At 29.6% G+C, this 25,865-nt stretch overlaps 1 protein-coding gene across 7 annotated transcripts in view; it reads left to right on the top strand.

The window, feature by feature from the left end:
* LOC107444606 (uncharacterized) overlaps positions 1-25,865 on the top strand; it is a 71,137-nt gene that overhangs the window by 25,277 nt on the left and 19,995 nt on the right. For 3 of the 7 annotated variants that reach the window (XM_087168943.1, XM_087168945.1, XM_087168946.1), the window contains exons 12-27: positions 446-558; positions 2,586-2,686; positions 2,792-2,830; positions 4,851-4,975; positions 6,799-6,869; positions 8,025-8,089; positions 8,821-8,968; positions 11,131-11,251; positions 14,127-14,227; positions 14,300-14,371; positions 14,645-14,751; positions 17,851-17,923; positions 21,638-21,736; positions 22,892-23,059; positions 23,144-23,275; positions 25,059-25,143. In XM_087168943.1, the coding sequence (XP_087025069.1) occupies positions 446-558; positions 2,586-2,686; positions 2,792-2,830; positions 4,851-4,975; positions 6,799-6,869; positions 8,025-8,089; positions 8,821-8,968; positions 11,131-11,251; positions 14,127-14,227; positions 14,300-14,371; positions 14,645-14,751; positions 17,851-17,923; positions 21,638-21,736; positions 22,892-23,059; positions 23,144-23,275; positions 25,059-25,143 (1,620 nt within the window). The remainder of the gene's footprint in view (positions 1-445; positions 559-2,585; positions 2,687-2,791; positions 2,831-4,850; positions 4,976-6,798; positions 6,870-8,024; positions 8,090-8,820; positions 8,969-11,130; positions 11,252-14,126; positions 14,228-14,299; positions 14,372-14,644; positions 14,752-17,850; positions 17,924-21,637; positions 21,737-22,891; positions 23,060-23,143; positions 23,276-25,058; positions 25,144-25,865) is intronic. The other 4 variants (XM_087168944.1, XM_087168947.1, XM_087168948.1 and 1 more) reach the window with 2 other exon arrangements.

The raw sequence follows: 25,865 nt of genomic DNA, 5'->3' as shown, positions 1-25,865 counted from the left end.
ATGGTTATAAAATATAGCATGAAACACACGAGTCTTTTTCTGTGTTGAAGGTACCAAGGTCTGTGTTGAAGGTCTTCCAAAAACGGATCACTTCCAAACAGCAATTTTTCAAATAAAAACTTATTTCCAGCTATTTAGATCAAAGAGAAACAGTTATTCATCATTGAAAATTTCTGTAATTTGGAAAATCAACTGAAAAATTTTTGAATATGAGAGGAAAAAAAAATTCTTACTACTTTCTGTGGATTATTACAAATATAATTTCAATTATCTAACATGTTTTTAGTAAATATTAGACTGTTTTATATAATTAAAAAATACCAAAATATATTTCTGCTTGAAATTAGAGAGTCAGAAAAATTAAATGAAAGGTACACAGGGCATGAAATGGCTTAAAAGGAACAAATCTGTCATGATCGAAGCATTGATTTTAATTATTTTATAGTAGTACCTTTGGTGACTTACTTTTTTGAAGAAATATGCCAAGAACCTTCTGTGACAGGGGGCAAGGGCTCTTCATTAGGAAAACTCACTGAACTTAGTAAAAAAATGAAAAATGTAAGTATATTACATCGTATTTATTAGTTAATCGAATTTATTAATAATTCTTTATCTTTCGACTTACATTATACTTTCCACTAAACATTGTAGAATTTCAAGCACTATATATATTTGAAGTTACCTAAGCCATTTTACAATTTAAAACATCTGACATTTTAAGAAGACTTATTTTGCAGATTGATTAATGGTAAATCTTGGTTCTAAAACTACATTCTAGGTTTACATGCATGAAAAGTTTCTAAAAGAGAAAAAATACAGCGGCTTCAGTTATCTTTTGATATAGAGTAATTTAAGAGTAAAAATTTAATATTTGGTTCATGTTAATTAGTTATAAAGTAACAACAGGTTAAAACAAGTGTATAAATACTTCTCAAAAAAATTTTAGAGTTAAAAAAATGTAAAAAATATTAGTTTTATTTCAAGATGTTCAGATATTAAGCAAAATTATATTAAGTATTAAGTAAATTATGTTAAATAATTTATGTGTTTACAATAATTTAAACCGCGATTTAAACTGTTTTAACAGTAAAGAGTTTTAAAAAAATAATTTTCAAAACAGAATGAACTTATTTTCTAGTTAGGTATTTTATAGACAACAAAATTCTGGACAGTCATTAAAAAACTATAATTTCTTATAAAGAAATCAGAGTTTAGAGAAAGGATATTAACGACAAAAATTAAGAAAAGAAAGTGTTTTAAAATGAAGAATAATGGATTTAGCTTGTTAAAAAACGTTTACATTTTCTTATAAATTAGGTCTATCAAGTTCAAGAATAACGAAATAAATAAATTTATTTATACCCTGCATTCCTAATTTAACTTTTGAGGTTAAAAAATCCTTTTTTGTAAGAAAAGTTTGATACCCTCTGTTACCTTGAACACTGTAAAAAATTCCAGATCAAATCACGGTTGCTGCGGAACAAAAAATCTGATATTCCATAATTTTTTCTGTAATACTTACCGTAAAATCACTGAATCACTCTAATTAAAAAATATAAAACTGCAGAAATTACGGTATAATATTTTACGGTAAAACTTCTTTTACAGACGATGCCCTCAAAGTGCCTGTACTTTAAATCGTAAATCAATCTGGAATTTTTTATGTGTACATTAAACAACAGTAAAATTAAGAATGTGGATAACAATCAAAATGGAACTATAATAAATGAGGTAAACCAACCATATTATTTGAGTTAATGCTTAAAAAGATTTGAATTTCTTTAAAAATACGAGTTTAGTAGTTTAATTCATGAAACATAGAAATTTATAGTGAAATCTTAAATACAAGTTACAGTTTATAACGTACTTTTCAAACACACATGCCGAATTGAAGCATGTAATTCAAAATTTCATTGAAACATACAATTGATGATGGCAATCAAATTCAACACAATATTTTTAAAATCAGCATCCGAAATTTATTCAGCAAAATGGACTAGGTTAACCCTAAGTAGCCTAGATGACGGTACTTAATACTTTTTTTAAAGTAGCTAAAATTAATATAAAGCTATATAATTTAAAAATAATATCAAATTTTATGATATTCTCAATTAGAAAATAAAAGTACGGTGATTGTATAAATAATCCTAAAAAACTGTGTAAGATATTACTTGATTTAAAACTTCTTTCACTTCAAAAATATACACATTGGAAATTACAGTCGATATATTTCAAGAGATCAAGAAAATACGTCCATTTTCAAGACTTCTTAGGCCACTCCCTGATTTGCCCTCTTGGTTTTTCTAGTTTTGTTTCTTTATTTTTCCATTTTTTGTTGGCAACGTTACTTTTCATATTTCAATTCCCTTTTGCTTCTTCTCTTTCCCGACTAGCAAGTCTTGAAAAAGTGTCCTGTTTTTAAGCGCTTAAAACGTCTCGACCGTAATTTTCAATTTGCATTTAAAGCGAATGAAGTCTTTAATCAAGTAAAAAGGCGGTGAGTTTTAATGGTGTTATTTAATCTCAATATTATATATTAAAAATGCAAATTAAGATTTCACCTTTTTGCTTAACCTTTTTTATAGTTCATTGTTCCTGAAGGTGTGGTTGTCACCACTGCAGCATATGAGCTATTTATAACAAAAGAAGTTCTCCAGGATATTGAGAACTTGGAAAGAGTTTTATAGTAAATACATATATGTTGCTTTTTTCTTACATTCTACGAAGAATTTAAAATTTGAATCTATTCTTTTATATGTATTCATTTATTAATGTTTCTCCATATTTATAGTGGAAATGTTCCAGGAGATGTAAGAGAAATTTGTAAAAGGTAAAATAGTTTCAATCTATCTATTCTAGAATAAAATTGTAAATATTTTGATTGCAGAATGCATATGATATAGAGGATGATAAAATAAAGCGGTAACAAACTTGGACACTGACATCCAAATAAGCACCCGACTTTTCCTCTGTTTTCTTTTTTTAAAAATGTATAAGAAATTCTGCTACACATTTTAAGATAAACGTTATATAAAACAAACCTGATACCTGGAAAATTAGCCGAGATTATATAAACTCGATTTTTACAAGTTACATGCGATATTATTACTTTTTGTGCAGACCCATTAAAAAGCTGTTATTCTTTTAAAAAGCTTAAATTATGTAATTTTTTTACTAAATTACAGCAATGAGACGAATAGAGCTTCAAGCATTTTCGTAATTTCCGATTTCTTTTCCAAGCCTTTTTCACCTTCCTTATCCACAGCTACCTTTTTAACTAGTGGCTTATTTGGAGCTATGACTCTTGACAGTTCCACAGTAAAAGCATAGAAACAATACTTTAAAGTACAAAAACTCTTCCACATTAAATCAATAAAGAGAAACATGCGCTTCTCTAATAGGCAGACCACACACAATTGAAGAAGCAAGGGGCGAGAAAGAGGCATACAGATTGCGAATTCCCATACTTTTGTGATAGCCCAAGTCAAAATTTTTGATGGTTTATGTTGGTTTCAGTGTGATTTACGATGGTCCAACATCATTTGATGGTCACCAACATCCTACATTATGCGTTCATGGGTTTTGATACGCCAACAAACTTCCATCATTCCATGATGGAAAATGCTACTTTAATACCATGATGTTTAACCATCAATAGAAGTTTGATTCTCATAGACCAACAATACATGATGGACGGTGATGGTTCACATTATATATGTCCATGAAGGTTTAATGGGAATTCTTGTTTGTTGGGAATATACCATCAAAGCAATTTATTTATTTATTTAATGTTGGCCCATCATAATTCAGCTCGAATTCCTACACTGGGGTGATCGTGGTTCATAATAGTTCCAGCATTTAATTTCTAAGAAACTATGATGGAAATTTCGGATGGTTCAGCATGAATAAACCCTCAAAATTAGCTGCTATTCTTATGTTTAACCATCATAAATCAGTCCGAGTTCCTACATTGGGGTGATGGTCACTTATGCTCGTTATCCTTAAGTATATGATGGTTTATGCTGGAATTATTGATGGTTTCTATCAAGATTATGTTGGTCTATTAATGGAAAACCATCAAAACTTTTACTTAGGAGGATGTGCAAAGGGATCTAACAATAATTCTTCTTACACCCTCCTGTGAAACAGATTCTCCAGCCAAAGGCATGTATCTTTTCTCACATGGTGACAAACTTTGGATGACTCATTAGTGAATGAAATCGGGAGGAGACTTTGCTTTTAATTTAGTTTAATCTTTCCAGCGACAATTTTAAAAGCAAAATTTTAAGTACAGAAGTAAAAAACATTTAACTACCTATAATTAACCAGAATTTTTAACATTAATTTAATGCTGAACTTTAGAAACGGAAAAATTCAAATTATTCAGAATTTCCTGTTAAACAAGCTCGAATTACCCATATTTATCTCTGTTTACAATATCAAATTAAGAAAAAAAACTGATGATTAATTGTGTATTTTGTTAATAACAATAACGAAGCGTAAAAAGAATTTTTAAAAGATTCCATAAGGGTTTTTTTCTCCACTGAACTTGGATTAGCAAAAAGATATAAATACTGATTTAGTTGCTTAACTATCAGGTTTCTTTTCATACGTTTGTACGTCTTTAATCACAAGTATTCTTAAGTACAGCAGTTTCCCTTATATTTTTAATTATAATTCATATGAATATCAAAGGAAAGTTTCTAAATATTTGTGATAATTTGAAAATTTTAAATACCTTATTTGAAAAAATGTCCTTCAATACAGAAAATCCGTTTCTCTATCTCTAAATTTAACTTAAATATTTTTTAAATAGAATTAATAATTTTTTTACCAATTTTTGCACTTAGAGTTATGGAAAAAGTTTCGAAGTCAAGTATTCCAGATAAAGTACTTCAATCAATCGTAAATACTCTCCAAAAAATATTTCCTGACCAAGAAGTGTTAAAGTTTGCCGTACGTTCATCAGCAACAGGTAACTATTTAAGTATACGTATAAGAGTATTTTCTTTAATAAAAACTCACTCAATATATTTTTCCACTCATTAAAATGTACCTACCTTTAATATCACAGGCACAGTAACAAATAATAAATCATAGAAACTGATGTCCGTGAACAGTCCATAAACTATTCATGGATTACTCATCGATTTCATATAAAAGTAAAGGGAACTTTAATTCATTTATCTTTTAAATAACTCATTATAATTTATTTGTGAGATTTTTTGTACAAATGTCCAATGAATCTAATTTTAAAAAAGATTCTAAAAGTATACAGAAAGTTTTTCAAAGACATACTCTATAAATAATAGATTGAGTTGTTTACCGTATGAACGCAACATAAATGCACTATTTGGAAGAAAGTAACGGGACACGACACTATCACGACTTAAACCCATATTTATTAAAATTAATAGGAGGTAGGACCTCCTTTGACTGCGATCACAGCTGCAACCCTTCTGGGCATGCCTTCCGCTAAATTAGTCATAGTGGCAAGAGGAATTTCCTTCGAAATGTTTAATAGGAAGTTCCATAGTTCATGCTTGCTTTTGGGAAGTGGGGTGCAGGCCCTCAACCGACGGTCCAATTCGTCCCAGAGATGTTCAATTGGGTTAAGATCAGGGCTCTGCGCCGGCCACTTCATGCTTTTAACGTTGTTGTTCACATACCAATCAAGAGTCCTCCTTGCAACATGGGATCTTGCGTTGTCGTCTTGATACAAGCAATCATTCATGCCGTACGTTGCCCACAAGGTAGGAAGGACATGATTGTCGAGAATATTACAGTATCCATTGGCATTCATCATACCATCAACCTTCACCAGTGGGCCAGCCCCATACCAGGAGAAACAGGCCCATACCATCAATCCTCCTCCACCAAACTTTACAGTTGTCCCGTCACTTTCTTCCAAAAAGTGTATTTATTTGCAAACTTTATAATCTAAACTAAACTAACTGATAACTAATATGAATTTTTTTCAATAAAGTTACACTAATTAACAGGATGTAACGAACTTTTCATTTCAATATATATAACACATCAACGGAGAAGGTAATGAGATACAATTGAGCACGTATACACAGGGGCCCAAAGAAGATTTATCATCGGACTCTGGTTAATTTCGAACAATATTATTTTTTAACCGAAGTGTACTTATATTCAAACAATATTATTGAATCCGTGATCTAATCCTTATCAACAAAAGGTCAGTGCCTACTATGGTTTGTGTGGTAAAGGCCTTTTGGGTTCGAACTTCTTCTCTCCAGACTGCTCATTCCTTACGTTATCTGGACTTCTAGCCAGATTCAGCCAGATTGAGTTTCTCTCCATTATAGGATCATGTTAAACATTAATTCTATGGGCATCGATCAAAAACATTAAAAGAACTGTAAACAGATGTAACCCGCGCTGTAATGTATATTTCGACAAGCCAATTGAAGAAGGTGGACACAAATTTCGAGACTTTCAGTCGTGGTCAATTCAAATAACAAATGTTTTGAGAAAATTATAGCATAATTTCTTTCTTGTTTGAAAAAAATAATAAAACTTCTTCTTTAAAAATTACTCACAATAGTGTTTTTTTTTTCTATACTCTGTGAAATACCATGTACTTACAATATACTTCAATAAGGGTGGATTCGTTTTAGTGCCAGTGATTTTAGCATTAAAAATAGATGAGCTATTAGTTGTGATGAAAGTTAAAATAAGAATATTTCAGCACTTATCGCACATTTGTACATATTATACAGTTCTAACGTTATTATATAATTCGATAGAGTAAATTGATTTGTTGTGCAGGAGAAGACTCAGAAGGTATGTCTGCAGCTGGCCAAATGGACACCTTTTTAGGAGTTTCTGGACTGAGCAAGGTACTTCGAATTAATAAACTTGGCATTTTTAAGCAAAATAAATCGATGCAATTCGCAAAAACATTCGGAAGTTGTTTTTAAGTCTATGAAAAATGTGCAAATTTGAACAAATTATTAAAATGTATATTATGGTTATTAACTAATGTTTTTATGGAATTTAATATTTGGAACGCTTTTTTAATAACACTTTTTTTCTAAGAAAAAAAATATTACAACTCAGTATCTTAATTATATTGCAGTGCTTCAACTTTGAAGTATCAAGTATTGAGTTTCGGCATCCCAAGGATGTTGTAAAAATATTTTTTTTCGTTTTACTTCTAAACTTCTTCCTCATCAATGGCTCGACAGCCCAGGTGGGCTTTAGCCTTCTCAAGAAGTTTTTTCCAGACTAACCTTTTCCCTGCTAATGCTTTCCAGTTTTCAGTTTTTAAGACCAAAAGCTCCTTTTCTAGGCTATCTATCCATCTTGAATTCGGCCTGCCTCTTTTTCGTGTGCCAACTAGTCTGTCATTGAAAACTCTTTTTGTGGTATGGTCTTCGTCCATTCTGATTACGTGGCCTGCCCATTTTATTCTTTGTCGTTTAACGAAGTTAATAATGTCAGGTGATGAAACTTTAAATTTGTTTTTCTAAGCCACACACCATTTTTTTTTTAATTCCTTCAAAAATACTTCTATAGACCTTTCTTTCGAAGGTACCCAACATAACCTCATCCGTATCGTCCAGGTTTCACAAGCATATGCTAAAATTGGTCCTGAAAGAGATTTATGTAATAAAACTTTCGTTTTCCTATAAATTTCTAAGCTTCCTCAATATTGCTTTAAGGCACCATTTTGATTTGTATCGTTTTAGAAAACTAATTTTTAAATTTCACTGATTGTACAATAAATGAATTTTCAGAATTTACATTTATTCCATTCACTAATTACTTAAAAAATATGCTTATTTTTTCGATGCTAGAGTCCAACTTAAGAGTTGAAAATGTAGTAGCGATTCGCAAGAAAAGTGTATGAAAAAAATGGGGCACCTTGAATATCATGAATTTGCTTTTCTGTATCAATTTGCAACTGATAACTTTTAAAAAACAAAATCGTGTTTAGTAAACGAACTGTGAATATTGGCTTTGAGTTTTTATAAAGTTATTTTGCCTTTCAGATTCTAACTGCTGTTAAAAAATGCTGGGCATCGCAATTTAGTTACACTGCTGTGCAGTATAAAAGGTAAGTTGGTTAGCAACCAGTTCCCTTTCTTTTTGTCAATTAATTGGTAATAAAAACAATTTGTTAGAAATTAATCGTTTTACATTTCAACTACCCAAGGAAATTTTTCTGTTTAAAATGAAAAATGTTATTTCACATTAAAATATACTATTTATGCATATTTTATCTGATCTAAACTCATTTATACTTCATCGGCAGATATCTCATTGAAAAACTGCCTCCCTCCTTTATAAATCATTATAATATTAAGCTCGTTGAAAATTAATTATGATTTTACTTATTCAGTTATTAGTTTTTAATAAATAAATCATAATTAAACCATTTTTTAGAAATATTAATTATTTCAAATACTAAGTTGTATTTATAGGATTTATGAGATGCTTTAGTAATGCATGTCATGCTTTAGTAATGCAATTCTAGTATGCAATATTTTAGTAATGCGTGGCATAATGTCAGATGCTTATGTAAAAAAAAAAACAAATTTAAATAAAAAGGAAATCCTAATTGAATAAATTAAATCTGATTTATTTTAATTTTGTTTATTTTAAAAATGTAAGTTCGTATCCTGTTCTCTGTAAGTTCGTATTCTCCTGATAAGTTCGTATTTTTAATTTATTGAAATTTAAATGGTATTTTGGCATTGAAATCGCCATGATCAGGATTCTAATACAGGAATACCATCTTTCTTTTGAATATTTAGCGAACAAAGTTTCTTTATTTTTATTTCTCAGGCAAAATGGCCAGATAATCAATTCACCAATGGCGGTCGTGATACAGAAGATGGTACCATGTGATGTAGCTGGTGTTTTATTCACGTGTAATCCAATGACTGGAAATCCAACCGTCATAACCATAACCGCCAACTATGGACTTGGAGAGGTATGTTGTATGGGACTAGAGTTTTTGTATCAGATTTTCCTTTTATTTCCAAATTTTTTATTCATTTTCGCTAGTGAATAACATTTACTATATAGAACGTTAATCGAAATTCATTCTGATAAAAAAGGGGGAATTTTGCTTTAACTTTTTAAGAAATATACCATACTGCAAAGAATAGGAAACATATAATGCAGTATATGTAAAATTTAAATTTCTATAGCTGAATAAGATTTTAAATTGTCTAAAAATATTCGAACTTTTTTTATTACTGAAATAATTTTTATCTCTAATAGACAGACATTTAGCAAATAGTCTTAAATCTGCAAGACCAGCGTAAATATAAACGAAATTCGGATGACAAGGTTGAGCAAGACGTTTATCACCATTATAAAGCAGCTGGCCCTTATAGTGCATTGAATGCGCGGAAGTGCACTAAAAAGAGAAAGGGATCCTTTCAATTAATGTGTTGAAATATACAAAATACGCTGTTTAAACCTTTTATTTTGCCACTGAATATGATTATTCCGACACATTTTAACATTGCTTCTTCAAAACCATGAGCAAAAACGAAAAAAAATCTTTCTGTTGAATTTCAAACCGTTTGCAAATTTTGATTGTTCTAAAGATTTATATTTAAAATTAAGGATTTTTTACTTTCACCCTCGGCCATTTTTGTTTAATGGGAGGTTTCCAAAGCCTTTCACACCAGATTTTTCCTCCGCTCTGAGAAAAAAATCCTATCAAAACAGAGAGAATTCTAATAATGAAGACCAAAAACTTACGATACTTCATAAACAAAACTTTAAATCATTTATTTAATACTTTTACTGTTCATTATGGTAGTAATTTATCAGAAATTCAAGTTTTTTAAATTATAGTTCGTATTAGCACATATTTAAAAAAAATAAACACCAAAAACTAAATGTAACAGAAAAAAATGGTAGTCATGGCATACTCGTAAGAATCAAAAAAAAAAAAAAAAAAAAGAATTGGACTGTTGGTCGGAATGTATAATTAATTCGTTATGCCATTTATTCGGTAATTTTAAGATTTTTATATCTATTCCTTTTACCAATAAGAATGGCAATAGATCTTATAATCCACTAGCTGATTCATTCTTCGTATGAAGTAAAAAAAGAGTAAATAAAAAAATAATAAACATTATTATTCCAAATATTTATTTATTTATTGCTGACGTACGCATGCAGTCTTGTGTGCTCAGTACAAAATGCGGTTTCTAAGCTCTAGTCAAGTTGAAGAACATATAACATAAGTTAGAGAAGGACATTGCAAAGATACAACGGGGTCAATGTGCTCGAATCCCATTGAAACCCTGAATGTTTCTTGCGAAATCTATCTTGTGCTGTCTGTTCTTCAACATGATAAGGGCTTATAAAGCTCAACTTTGCATTGAGTTTTAGAAGACTGCTTATGTATGCATTACAATGAATAAAGACATGCATGCAGGGTTGTGATGGGATTCGAGCCAGCTACTTACACGCTTTATTTTTAGGATTATGGGATAACCTGATATGTAACAGTTAAGTTATTGATTTTGTTAAGCATATTTCAGGCATTTTATGCATACAAATTCTCATATTTGTATAGTTATAAATGTTGGTGTATGTTAACTTTTAGCTGTAAACTGGAAATAAAATTTACCCATCATAGAGGTTACTGAACTAAACATCTTTGCGTTACCTCAAAGCATACTGGAACGAATTAAATTACAGACTCCTTTGATAAAATTACCAACTTTAACCAAAATTTTATTAATTTGGTAACATTACCAAGCTTTACCATATTACCAGCATCTTAAAAAAAGCATATTTTATTTTCAATTTTAATCAAAGTCATTACTAATGCATAGCAGTAAAAGCTACCGTATATTTTGGAGATGCCATAGAGCTGAAAAACACGGTAAATATTACCATATTCAGGCAGTTTTGATCACACTTTTTCCCCAAGAACGACTAGCTTACAATTTCAACTTAAAACATTCATTGCATATTATACAATTAAATTAAATATTTTAAGAAATTTAAAATTTTAAAACTCGTTTTAAAAGAATTTCCTTTACATACTAAATTCCGTAAAATATTTAATTAGATAAATTAATTTTTATTCAATTTTTAATTTTTTTTTTGGTTATTTTATTTTAGTCAGTTGTCTCGGCTTCTGAAGAACCAGATACGATAGAAATAAAAAGAAATCCAAATGATCAACTATTTATAATGAACAAAGTCATTGGGGCTAAAAATCGACGTACAGTTGCGGCTCAAGGTAAAGTAAAATCAAGCATGTGCTGTATCAGGTGTAATGCTCTGTTATAAATTAAATTATAAATAAATCTGTATCCAAATATGCAGGATGTCCTTTACGAACCTTTAGGGTAAGTAGCATCATGAGGACTCATAATTGCTTATAAATTCATGACCAGAAATGTCCAAAGAATGTGATAACAGCGGTAGAAGATTTGAAAAGACATACCATAGAGTATAGTGTGCAAAATAAAAAATGCGAGCACCTTGAATAACTTTTGATAGGAGTTCAGCGTATTAGGATTTAATCCTTATTTCGATGGGTTAACCTTAAATATGCTAATTAATTTGTACTAATTGATATCTTAAGTTACGAAATCAGACTCAAAAGAGTACTTTCTTTGAATAATTTGGATGAGGATAATTGGATACGGATATGGAAAATTTTAATATGGATATGGATTGTAACAGACAGATATGGATTGTATTGTGTAAATTAGTGAAATAAATTGTGGAAATTAGTATAATGGTGCATATAGTTTGACACCATGAACCATAAAAAATTGCCGACAGTCTATTATAGTGTTTTTACTTGCTTCGTGAAATATATACAGAGAGCATAATAAGAAATGAAATATCTTCATGGATTTTAATCTAATAATTTATTTGATTGACTAAACTTTTTAATTTTCGAAATTAATTCAAAAATGCATTTTTTTTTCTGACTTAACTTACCTTTTTTGCGACGAATTTGTTAATCCTCAAAATATGGAATCATGGTGCGCAGTTGGGAAAGTGTCGTTCCAATAGTTTAGACAAGTGAGCGGCAGAAAAGTTAGGACCATTTAATGTCAATTTAACTTTCTGCATATTTGGCTATCTCATAACAGACATATTTTCAAATTCATTTCCCAAGAATTAATCTACTGATTCCCTTTTAACTTAAGATTTTGTCTTTTAATACTAAAAGAATTCACATCGTATAAAAACGTATTCATCTTAATATTGAAGCTTTTTTAACTCATTAAAATAAATAATAAATACTTTTTTCACGGAATTATTGTTGGACAAGCATGTTTTTCAATCGAGTGAGAGAAAAAAATTTATTCGCTTGTTTAGTTCCAGATGTAAATATGCTAAAAGTTTAATTATTAGGATAACATTTCCCAGATTATGCCTGCATCGATATTTTTGCAGTTTAATACAATAACATTAAAGTTTTATATAAAAACATTATAATTGACACTATGCTGTGCATTTACAACCCTTAATATCGATAAAATATATATCTAATATATATAATTCTCTTACGCGGCTCCCAAATTTTGGCTGTATTTCTTTTCCGCCGGTGGCAACGTTTGCTTTGTTTTGTTTACGTTACTATTTCTCTTACACGGCGACAAAAGAAAGCCTCATTACAACTCCCCGAATGGCAGCGCTAGAAAATCGACCAATGATTGCCGCTAAAAATGTCGCAAGCCAAATCTAGCTGAGGTAGCTCAACATATACCGCTTTTAAAAACGGAAGCTGAAATAACCAGAGAGCATCAGCTGCGGCAATCTCATACTATTAAGCTAGGCAGAAGTGAGTAGTCTTTGTCGATAGATCTCCATTTTAGTATTTTGTCGAAAGCGCTTTTTTTCACGAATTATACAAATCACGAAATATTACAAATTTATTTGACGATTTTTGATTTATATCACGAATATAAATCAAATAGTATAATAATCATATACTATAGCACATTTCTAATAGGTTTAACGAATTACGTGTCATTTATTTGAATTCAAATTTATTTTAATGACTAAAAATATGTAAATTTTTTTTTTAAAAAAAGTTTTTATATGGATTTGAATGATTGTTTTGAATGCTTAGAATTTTGTGCATTTGCAATGTACCTAAGTTAGTAGCAAGCGAAGCGAGCTTGGTTTGCGAAGCAAACCATATAAGATTGCGTGGCAATTTTCGGGGGTTGGCGAGCGTTAGCGAGCAGGGGCCGCAGCCCACTAGTTTTTATATATTTTTTTAGATTTCTTGAATAAAATAAAGTAAGAAAAATAGAGTCGAAGGTCGAAAATTTTGAAAAGTAAAGTAAGAATTCTAGTTGGAATTGTGAATAGATACTATTACAGTACGGGTAAAATTATCGCACTGTTGAAAAATGTAACAGGAATTAAGAGTAACCTAACAGGACAGTAATTTAAGAAATTGTACTTCAAAACTCTATTGAGAAAAGACATATGTCATGTGTTCATTGCAGATATGCAACATGGTAGCATAAAAGGATAAGGACAAAGATTATAAAATACCCATGTTAATATTAGATGTGTGATGTTAGATGATTATTTGAAACTTTGTGAATAACTTTTCCTTTAAAAATGTTATCCTGTATCATTAATACCAAGTAGGCCTCAAATGTGGTTTAATCAATTTGATCTAACATCATTAATACCAAATATATGATCTATTGTATCCATGATTTGAGCTACGATAATATCGTTAATACCGTGAAAATAACCTATGAACCGTGGTAGCTCAGTGGTTCGAGAATTGGACACCGGTCCGAAAGGACGTCGGGGTTCGATCCTCAACTTCATTAAGACCAACCAAGTACATTCGATTCACGTGCTCGTAAACTCTGTGGAATCAACAGTCTTGTGATCGTTCGCTGATAGGCATCATATATGCATCAACCAGAATTTCTTATTTATAGTTTAGTCAATAAACTCATATTCATCACTGCTGTTCTATAGTCGTGATGGTCAATTATGAACGAAAATTTTAATTAATGAGGAATTTAATTCAAAATTTTGAAAAGTTTTGCAAAGCAGCCTGATATGAAACAAACTTACTAATACTGAATTTTAATGTAGCTTATTTTTGAAAAATAATTTAGAAATGGACGGAACGCTTTCTGAGGACGTTCCTGCTGAAAAACGACAAGATTGCTGTCTACCTGATGAAAAAGCTTTAATGTTGGCGGATTTGGCTGTTACGGTTCGTATTTTAGTGTTTTTAAACATTTCTCAGTTCATAAATGATTTTTCTTACAAGCATATGTTTTTTCAGGTAGAAAAATACTACAGATTACACCAGGATATCGAATGGGGTTTTTGGAAAAATGGCTTGTATATTTTTCAGGTACATCAGATATTTCCAATGAAATTAAAAAAAAGCATTAAATTTAACAATAAAAAAAATATTTGTGTTTCCGAATAATTTAATAAAAATTTAGGGATGTAATATGATTTTTTTTATTTATAAAAACATTTATATCGTTAGTCTAAATTTCAATAATTAATGGTATAAAAATTAAGATCTAGTTGTACATACTGAAAGCTAAATTTTGGTGATTTTTTTATTTATTTAATGAGTAAAATGCTCAGTATGTAAAAATTTGCTTGTCCTATACAGTCTAGGCCTGTAACAACCGGTTGTGGGGAAACAGATTTCGAAATTGATCATGAACTAGATGCGCCAATGAGAACTGAAAATGAGTTTTTTTCTGTTACTAACGTTGCGTAAGTACTTGATATTTTCATATATGCTTGCATACATTTGGAAAATAAATTTTATGCGTTCATGTAAACGTCTTCATTGAATATTATATATATATATATATATATATATATATATATATATATATATATATATATATATATATATATATATATATATATATATATATATATGGGGCAATCCATACAAAATTTACACCTATGATACAAATATGATATAATTAATTTTTTTTATTGTTCTTTATTGAAAATAAATCGATACGTATTTTTGCGTTTTTGTTTAAATTGCATATTTTTGACTATACGAATTTTTAAAAATTTCGCTTTTTTGAGCACACGACTTTGCAAGTTAATTTTTAACGTATTGCCATCCAACAACAAAAATATTTAAATACACTTTCTTGAAGTGATTTTTCTCAAACTTTAAGAAAATCAACATTAAAATATAAAATTTTTTGTTTTTGACATAAAAAAATTCATTTTTTAAAAAAAACAACTTTTTTTTGCAATTTGGGCATTTTTGATTTTTTTTATATTTTGACAGTGTGAAGTATAATCAATAATGATATTAATTCCAAATCTTTGGAATGGTAAGACAAAGATGCCAAATCAAAGATGCCCAAATTGCAAAAATTGTTTTTTTCAAAAAGTGAATTTTTTTATGTCAAAAACAAACAATTTTATATTTTAATGTTGATTTTCTTAAAGTTTGAGAAAAATCAATTCAAGAAAGTGTATTTATATATTTTTGTTGTTGGATGGCAATACGTTAAAAATTAACTTGCAAAGTCGTGTGCTCAAAAAAGCGAAATTTTCAAAAATTCGTATAGTCAAAAATATGCAATTTAAACAAAAACGCAAAAATACGTATCGATATATTTTCAATAAAGAACAATAAAAAAAATTAATTATATCATTTTTGTATCATAGGTGTAAATTTTGTATGGATTGCCCCATATATATATATATATATATATATATATATATATATATATATATATATATATATATATATATATATATATATATATATATATATATATATATATACAGTGGTGGCCAAAAGTGTGGACACTTTTTGAAAGTTTCATGTTTTTCAACTTTGTGTGCTTGTAGAATATATTAATTTTCACTTAAGTATAAACATTTATATATCAAATTGAAGATAATTTAATGTAGAATTTAATAATAAATACAGTATTACAATATCTGCATTACAAAAAAAATTATGCAACTAATAGTAAGATCTATCTTAGATTTGCATTTTTTTAAAGTGATACTTACACAATCAATACTTAGTAGGATAACCCTTATTTTTTAAAACAGCTTCACAGCGTCTTTTCATCGAGTGAACGAGTGTTTGGAGTTCATCTTTTATAATCACATGGTGCCAAGAATGAATTATAGCTTCACTTAGCTGTCTTTTATTGGATGGACGTTTTTTTCGTACAAGAATTTTCAAACGTCGCCACAAATTTTCAATTGGATTGAGATCATGGCTGTTTCCTGGACATGGTAATATATCTATGCCTTTATTTTGAAAGCATGCTTTGCATACTTTTGCTGTGTGGCATGGAGCTGAATCCTGCTGAAAAATAAATGGTGCGTTGTTGGAGAAGAGATCCCTGATGGAAGGTATCAATTTTGGTTTCAGGACAGTTTCGATGTATTTTTTGGCATTCAGGATGCCAAATCAGGCCGAAAAAAATTCAGACGTGCTACTATCAATAGAAAAAATAAATGGCTAGGAATTCAAGATAGAAAAATGTCATCAGATGCCATTAGATGTGAAATGAATGCAGCTGGTATTGCAGTAAGTTCAAGAACAATAAGAAGAAGATTATCAGGATTTGGATTACAAGCTAGAATTCCAAGGAAAATACCATATTTAAATCAAAGGCGACGCAAAAAACGAGTTAAGTTGGCAAAAGAACACATTAAATGGTCAGAAAATTATCGGAAGTAAGTAATCTGGAGTGATGAGAGTAAAATATCGCTCTTTGGAAGTGATGGTAAAAAATATGTGAGACGTAGAGTAGGTGAAGCGCTTCATCCTGATTGCATTGAAGCAACTTCAAAAAATCCAACAAATGTCATGATATGGGCATGTGTGTCTGTAGATGGTGTGGGCCGAATTCAAGTGATTGATGGCATCCTGAATGCCAAAAAATACGTCGAAACTGCCCTGAAACCAAAATTGATACCTTCAATCAGGGATCTCTTCTCCAACAACGCACCATTTATTTTTCAGCAGGATTCAGCTCCATGCCACACAGCAAAAGTATGCAAATGCATGGTTTCAAAATAAAGGCATAGATATATTACCATGGCCAGGAAACAGCCCTGATCTCAATCCAATTGAAAATTTGTGGCGACGTTTGAAAATTCTTGTACGAAAAAAACGTCCATCCAATAAAAGACAACTTATTGAAGCTATAATTGATTCTTGGCACCATGTGATTACGAAAGATGAACTCCAAACACTCGTTCACTCGATGAAAAGACGCTCTGAAGCTGTCTTAAAAAATTAGGGGTAATCCTACTAAGTATTGATTGTGTAAGTATCACTTTAAAAAAATGCAAACTTAAGATAGATCTGACTATTTGTTGCATAATCTTTTTTGTAATACAGATATTGTAATACTGTATTTATTATTAAATTCTACATTAAATTACCTTCAATTTGATATGTAAACGTTTGTATTTAAGTGAAAATTAATATATTCTACAAGCACGCAAAGTTGAAAAACATGAAACTTTTAAAAAGTGTCCACACTTTTGGCCACCACTCACTATATATATATATATATATATATATATATATATATATATATATATATATATATATATATATATATATATATATATATATATATATATATATATATATATATATATATATATATATATATATATATATATATATATATATATATATATATATATATATATATATATATGTATATGTTCGAAATTTAAAAAAAATCAAAAAACTTTTTGAAATTGGATTTAATTTAAAAATTTTAAATTAAATGACAAACATACGTCAGTTATAGTTCATTATTTAATTTGATTTGTTGACAAATTTTTATTATGTTTTAGAGAAGTTATGCCTGGTGCAATGTCTACCTTGAGCCTTGACGTTATTCCCAAGTATCTTCAACTAATGAATTTGGTAATCCGAAAATATTTATTTTAACAATCCTAAACAGCAGAGATTACTCTTTGAAATTATAAATTTAGAAAATTAATTACTTTGCAAGATATATTATTTTATCAATGTAAACTGTAATTTGAATTTCGTGATTTGAATTTTGGATTATAAATTTTGTGATTTTCGAAATAGTGTCTGCAATGAACAAAGAAACGAAAATGGAAACATTTAGGGTACCCACTAAAGTCTGGAACCTCCCTTTTATTTCAAACAACTTCATAGGATACAAAAAGTAGTGTTTGGGTATAGTAAAGTGACTATAACCTGCTTGATAAGGCACCCAACAGCGCTACAGTTAAAATCTTAGTATTCTTAACATAGTGCAAAATCTATCTATAAATTTAAAATATCGTGAGCCCTGTTGTTTTGGGTCTTCACTTTTATGTTAAATTTGGTTTTTCTACGCAAAAACTGAATAATTTAAAAACTTAAAATTACTATGGTGTGTAGAAAAATGTACAAGCATCAGGATGCAAAAAAAAATAACATTCGATAATTAGTTCGAGAATATAACTATTACAGTAGTATAACTGAAACTGTTCTTAGTATAAAAAAGTGCTTTTTTCGCTTTTCATTTTTTTGCTTTAATTAATCACTATTTATCCATTGTTGTAGAAATTTTTTACTCAATTTCTTCATTTTATAAGCTTGTGCTTAAGTTGATGTCAAATATAAGAAAAAATTATAAATAAAACAAAATAAAGTAAGAGAGTGAAAAACTAGCTATTGCTAGATAAAAATCTTATAATTTATACCGAAATTATGATGAGAAATAATAGAAGACTGGACAGATGTAAAAACGCTTTCCAATTTAAACTGTCATGTGATTTCAGATTAACGTTAGATATTGTTAATAATTAAAATTACTATTCGTTTGTTGCTTCGTATTGTGTTGCACATTTTGCATTTTTAAGTTTTTTTTTTCTTTGAAGTACATTCTATTTTCCAAGCAATCATTCATTTCATTACTGTTTACATATTAACAAAATGTTCTTACAAAATTTATAGTAATTATATATTTTTGAAACAAAATGATCTTTTCTTTAAACAAAATATTGACTTTTCAGAAAAATTAATTCATAATGAATGAAAAGCATCCATGTAGGTTGATAAGTGGAGCCTCCTAGTGCAAAGAAAGTGAATAAAAAAAAATTATGGAACATCATCGATTTAATATGAATAGGCGAGCCGTGGTATACCGGTGGTTAGAAGCTCAGTTTTCGGGCTGGGGTTCAATTCTCAAAAGCTGTTAAGACCCACCGAGTGCATGCTCACGAAATTTGTGAAGTCAAAAGTCTTGTAATTGGTCACTGAGCAGTACTATGGGAACAGGAATCTGGAAAAAATTTCCTTCCGCTTCACGTCTACGTCTAAATTAAAGTAGTCTCACGAATGAGTGGTGCTGCCATCTATCCGAGGGATTCTGAGTTAATTTTCCCTTTCACTCTAGTTGTCATACAGAAAGTAATCCCTTCTTGGCTTAATTCAAAAGTTCAAAGGCTGATGAGCTCGTCTTATCCAAGTTTTTTAAGAAACAACAACAACGAATAGATAGCTTGAGGACATTACTACTATGGAAAGAAGACTTGAAATGCTTGAACTGACGAAATTATCAGTGAAAAAGAAAATTATGTCAGGATACCTCGAGTTCTTCTGTTTAAATTTCTAGTAAACTTTGCATGTAGTTTTAAACAGGTATAGAACGATAACTAGTTATTTTCTTTTCTTTCTTAGACGATTCCATTGTGCTAAAATGTAGGAAATCTCGAACAAATGCGCGTTTTAATATATTTTTTTAATAATACCATCAATACATACAATCTTCCTATAAATTAAAATAATAGTATTTATAGCATAACCTTCAATATACCAAGACAACTTATAACTGAAGATGTTCTCAAGTTAAGTCGGTTGTTGTAAGGTCTTAGTGGACACCTTGCATAAAAAAAAAAGTTTATTGATTCAGTTTAGATTTTTAAATCTTTGTCATTCGTTTTTTCTTTATGTTTAACTGAAATAAAGTTTTACTTTTTCGAAATTTCTACTTTATTGTTTGAAGATGGTGGTTGTGGGGGCGGAGTTATCTGACAATACCAACCGTCATCTATCAAAAGGTACCTCTTGATAGAATCAAGTTAGCATGCTTTATATACTAGTGAATGATGTTAAACTTTTGTAGTGGTAGTTACGCCACAGTACTCCCCCACCAGAATTTTTTCAGGGATATAATTCGATGAACATGTCTCACTAGTTGCTGTACTTCTGAAAGACCGGGAGAGCGTCACCGGATTTTTTTGAGTGCTGAATGTGAGAGGTGTATTCACTTCACATTTGAAGTCGCTCCTGTGTTGTCATTAGCAGTCGAGAATATGCAGGCGTTGAGAGTGTATGACGTTGTGTATGTTCGAGACGAGACAGAGTAGCAACAGCGCAGGAGGTGAAAGATGCATTCACAAATAGCAGGTCAACTGTTCAATGTGGACTATCCATCGAAGTAGGCGTTACCTGTCAAGAGATTGTGAAGTGGGCGTTACTTGCATGATCAAATCCCGTCCAGGTCACCAATGTGGGGGCGGAGTTATCTGACAATACCAACCGTCATCTATCAAAAGGTACCTCTTGATAGAATCAAGTTAGCATGCCTTATATACTAGTGAATGATGTTAAACTTTTGTAGTGGTAGTTACGCCACAGTACAAGTTTTATGCCAATGTAATTATGCTAGACAAGTATTATGCTAGATCTATAGCTCACCATAGTGGTTATGGTTTTCTTATTTTCGATTATCTGCTACACTGTAAAAAGATTTAGCGTATAGTAGCCACCATTTTTAGTGTTGAAGTGAACAAAAATTTTTTACTTTTCTTGAAATCACATTTATTATTTCTTTTTTCAATGTTATAGTTTTCTTAATTTATTTATTCATTTTTTGTTTAAGCTTTGTCTAAGCTAAGAACTCCTCCCACCACAAAGTCTGAAGTCGTCTGGTGCTATGGAAACAAGAATGGTGCATTTTAAGGAGGGTAGCTCCTCTCTAGAACTAACACAATAGAACTAAAAAAAGAGATTACCTCTCTCGCTGACCCGAGTCGAAACCACTCCAAGACAGTGACCCTGCACCCCTACTAAAAATTGTCATACCTTGTTACCATAGTCACCACCACAGGTCCAGACGAATGTCTGGAGGAGTTCTTATTTTAGACAAACTATATTTTCATGGGCATTTGAATTAATATATGGGTACATTGCAGAAACATTTCGTATAAAATACAAACGCATTTCGTATGATGTACTTTCACTAATTCTTGCAAGCAATTATTATTTTGACATTTTTTTATAGTTTTTTGCATGATTATTACAGTTCTGTACATAAAAATGTATTTAGTTTACCACAAGACCAATAATGGTGGCAACAGCACACCAATTTTTTTCGTAAAAAATATAATATTTAATTATAATATTAAGTGTTTCAAAACAATTAAATTTTAATTAATACAGTGTACGATATAAAGTTGGTAAAGAGTGTTTTGCGCATTTTTCTTAAATATTTCGGTCCTTTCCGGTATTGAATATATGTTCAATTGTCACTGTATTAACTTCCTGTAATTATACTTATTTACAATAAAACTGCTATTTTTTTTAAAAATAAAAATATTGATGTTCTAATATTTACAGAGAGATCCTAAAGCGCAATGGATAACTATGGTTCCAACAACTTATTTTCCACAAAATATGGTTTCAATGCACAGCCGAATCATGTTCTACCTCTGTAATGTAAGTTTCTCTTGAATATTTCCCTCCTTTATGCTTAGCAAACACAAATCCTGCATACATAAAATATCAACTTTGATATTTGTAGGAAATTAAGAACGCCGCGTATAAGCGTAATCTTTAAGCTATATTAATCTTATAGCTCATATTCAAAATAATTGATTTTCAAATTTTACGTTCCTCTTGAAACTAAAATTTAAAATAAATTAATAAATTCACTCGCGTTTTAGTTATATGAAATATTCTAATTTGAAAACATTTGACAAGCAAATGTTTAAAAGTAAATCATAAATGGTTTTCCATTGCTATTTCAAATAACACTTACGTTGATAACATGAAGGAACAAATTTTTTGTTGCATTTATACAAGCACTTGATCTTATCTAATGTGGGGATTTCAAGTAGTTAGTGTAGTTTATTTTTTGATCTGAATGTACAAATGTATAAAAAACGTATAGGTTTATATACTTAGATATACACTTGCCTGCCCTTTGAAAATAATACTAAAAGACAAAGACATATGGCCTTAACGTATCAAATCATAAACTGAAATGTATTATCGCTTTCTTCACTTAATATTCACTCTAGGGAATTTTAAAAAATCCTGATTATGAATATATTATTTGATTGCATAAAAACTGTAGCTTGCTTAAAGGAACCAATTGCGGATTTAAAATCAGCGACGCAACAATATCTAAAATCTGCTCAAAAATCTTATGTCACGGAAAACAAAAAAACAAAAACAAAAAAAAAAAAAAGCTGTTTAGTTTAATTATTGAGCACACAATTTTCAATACAAATAATTCTTACCTAAATGATAATTTTTAAATGTTAAATTAATCTAATTTTTATTTTAGAATAACGCACTTTAAATTTGTAATGGCATGGTTATAAATATTTTAGTCAAACGCGTATTTTTGCTTTAAATTTTTTATTAAATAAACCATGATTAATTTTGCTTTATTCAGTGAAATTATTTGTATAAAGAAAGATCAATTCAAATTTCTCAATTGCTTAATTTAAAAAAAAAGTAATTTATAATTAAATGACGTGTTGTTGTTCGTTTGAATCTTGGTTTAAGCATATGTACGCAATTTTTTTTTGTACATTTTCTTGCTTTCATTTATGCTTAAAAGGATATGTTTATCATTTATTCTAGTTTTTCCAGCCCAATACCGAAGATAGTGATTTTGTCAAAGTGTCTAATGTCACCTTTTTCGGCAGAGTGGTTGAATGCGAGGGATTGTATGAAACAGTTAGGTACAGATTTAAAAATGTGAAAAGAGATTTTGTTTCAAAATACAAGCCACTCTTGGGCTTTACAAAAGTAAGTATGAAAAATGACAGCAATAAATCATAACCCAATCACTAAAGTTGCATGTTTTAAATACGATATTTATCATTATAACAGATGTTAAGTGGAAGCAAAATGCTCAAGAAAGCATCCCTTAAATATGACAATTTTCGTCTTCCTTTACAAGAATGTAACACATCTCAAGAGATGCTGGAAGTTCTGCTGCATTCATGTACGGACTTAACGGAGGTTTGTAAAACGAAATTAAAAATTTACCAGATAAAAATAGAATTTTTGTTTTGCAAAGATAAAATTTCTTTCCAGCATTATTTAAATTTTTAAAAGTTTAAGAACATTATTTATGAATGTTGTATATTCACACAAGTCGCAACCATTTTTAAGTCACATCAATTACGAGTGGTCTTTTCAGCTTTGACGCTATCATTATATACAGCAAAAACTTTTTAAGATGCCTTGAAACCTTGATTAAAACCAAAAGGAAAATGCACATTTTTCTCAACTAAACATTAAAATGTTTTTTTAATAACTTAAAAACTAGCATTAATTAACTCGAACAAAAAGAAAATTCCTGTGGAACAAAACATCTTCCGTCGAATGATCTAAAAAAGTATGAGGAAAAACCTGCTGTTTCCTTGTCTTCTGAATTGGGTTCAAAACTACAAGGATACGGAGTTGAACATTGATTGTTGTGGACTGAAAATTCTGCCGGCTGTTCAATGACGGTTATAAGATTCATTCCAAGAGCCGTGGTAACTCAGCAGGTAGAGCACCAGCCGTCTAATAATGAGACCCGGGTTCGAAACGAATTCCACACCCGATTCACACCGATTATTAGTCGTAAACTCAAAACTGGGTTCGGCAGTTCAGCGACAGTCATAAAATTCATAATTAACAATTAAATACAGTCAGACCTCTATTTAACAAAGTTGATAAATCCCGATAATAAGTCCGTTATATAGAAAATTCGTTAAATAGAAAAACACCTTTTGACATACTTAAGCAACACGAAATAGGTTTTAAATTCATAAACACTGGACATAATTAGAATAGCAAATTGATACACATTTATCTTTTAAACTTAGTATCTACTATTTATTTTATAAATCTTAGCCGTAAAAGAAATCTGTATGGAAAGCAAGAAAGGAGCAAAACATTATCCAGTGTTATATTATCATGCTACATACATTTTCAATTAAAAAAAGCTAAATTTATGTATAAAATTATAACTGTATTTATTTGTTGTATAAAAATATAACTGCTAAGTAATTTCAAACATACATTACCACATGCATTCTTATGTTTAAATGCTACTGATAAAATTCGTTAATTTTGTCTGAGCTTTTCGTTTGAAATGCAAGCAAAAGGGGAAAGGGATTTTACTGCTTTCTCTAAAAGTTGAGGGGGCTTCGAAAATCAATTCAAGGTCATTTCCTCTATAAAATGCGTTAACATGTTTGAAATGTTCTAAAATATTTTGGGAAATTGGAAAAGTGGATCTTAAAGAAAATTTCGTTAAATAGAAAATTCACTTCGCTTTTTGGAAGTTATTTTACTCAGAAATTTCTAAAATGTTCTTGGTTCCTAGTAAAAATTCGCAAAATGGAAGTTCGTTGAATAGAAGTCCTAATGTACATGAAATTAGGTTTAGTTAAATTCTTGTAAGTGGGAGTTTTATTAAAAGACTTTTCTTGTCGAGAAAATACTTTAATTCTGGCAAAATTTGAATTTTTTTTTCTCCGTTAAATTAAAAAAAATTTGCTGAGAAATAAGTATCAAATTCTAAAAGTAGGGAAACCCTTCAGTGTTTTGATACGTGTTTTCAGTATATTAAACATTTTCTAGAACTTATGATTTTATTAATCATCTAAATCTTAAAAGTGTCTTTAGTATGGTTTTGTTATTATTTAACTGTAATTTTTTTAACATTTAAGCAAAATCACAAAAAGGGTAAATGAATAATAAATTTAAAATACTGACACTTTTAAAAAATACCATACAAATTTTTTTATAGGCAATGGCGTGTCACGCAATTAACACCGGTATATCAATGATCTGGAATATGTTCATGCTATATTTTCTGAAGAAACGCAGAGGAGGTATTTATTTTTCATTTTAATTCTCTTTTCTCTTATTTTAAAAGTACAAAGATGTTTAAACAATAAATTCATCATTTGTAGTCTGTAAATAAATAAATTCATAAAGCTCTTAAATCCTTTAAAAACTTGGTTTTTGCCCAAACCAAAGCTTGAAAATTATCCCTGCAAAATATGTTAATGAATTTTTACTTTTTATCTAGACTCAAAGTAGGATGCGATACGTGATTTTTTCCTTTATTTCATTCAATTAATATTTATTTTTTTCTTTCCTCTATTCAACATCTTTCAAAAATATAGCAGCAAGTTAATTTTTTTTCTTTGAGTAAAACATGAAAAAGGGTTCGATTCGTGTGTGAATTTTTGTTTTTCTTTTGCTTCATCTCCCATTTCTTTAATAAATTTAAGGACTCAAAACTTTTTTTGTCATTTTGGTCATTAAATGTCCTTAAAAGTATATTAGTCACAATCATGATTAACAGGGTAATAATCATGTCCCAAAATTTATCCTAAAATTTTATTAAGTTGAAATCTTATAGTAATGTCTAATGTATTATCAGATTTCCGTTTTTTAGAGAATTTTTATTTTTAAACATGGAATTTAACGGAACTTTAATTTGTAGGACTATAGATATCTTTGTACCTAGTTTTATGAAATTTGGGAAAGGTAGAATGGAAAAATGAATGAGCTGGTTCATTCAATATGTTTGCTCAAATATGTTTGA

Source organism: Parasteatoda tepidariorum, chromosome 8, assembly GCF_982258835.1.
Source record: "Parasteatoda tepidariorum strain Cologne lab strain chromosome 8, Ptep-v5.0, whole genome shotgun sequence".
Lineage (NCBI taxonomy): Eukaryota > Metazoa > Arthropoda > Arachnida > Araneae > Theridiidae > Parasteatoda > Parasteatoda tepidariorum.
This window is presented reverse-complemented; position numbering and strand designations above follow the sequence as displayed.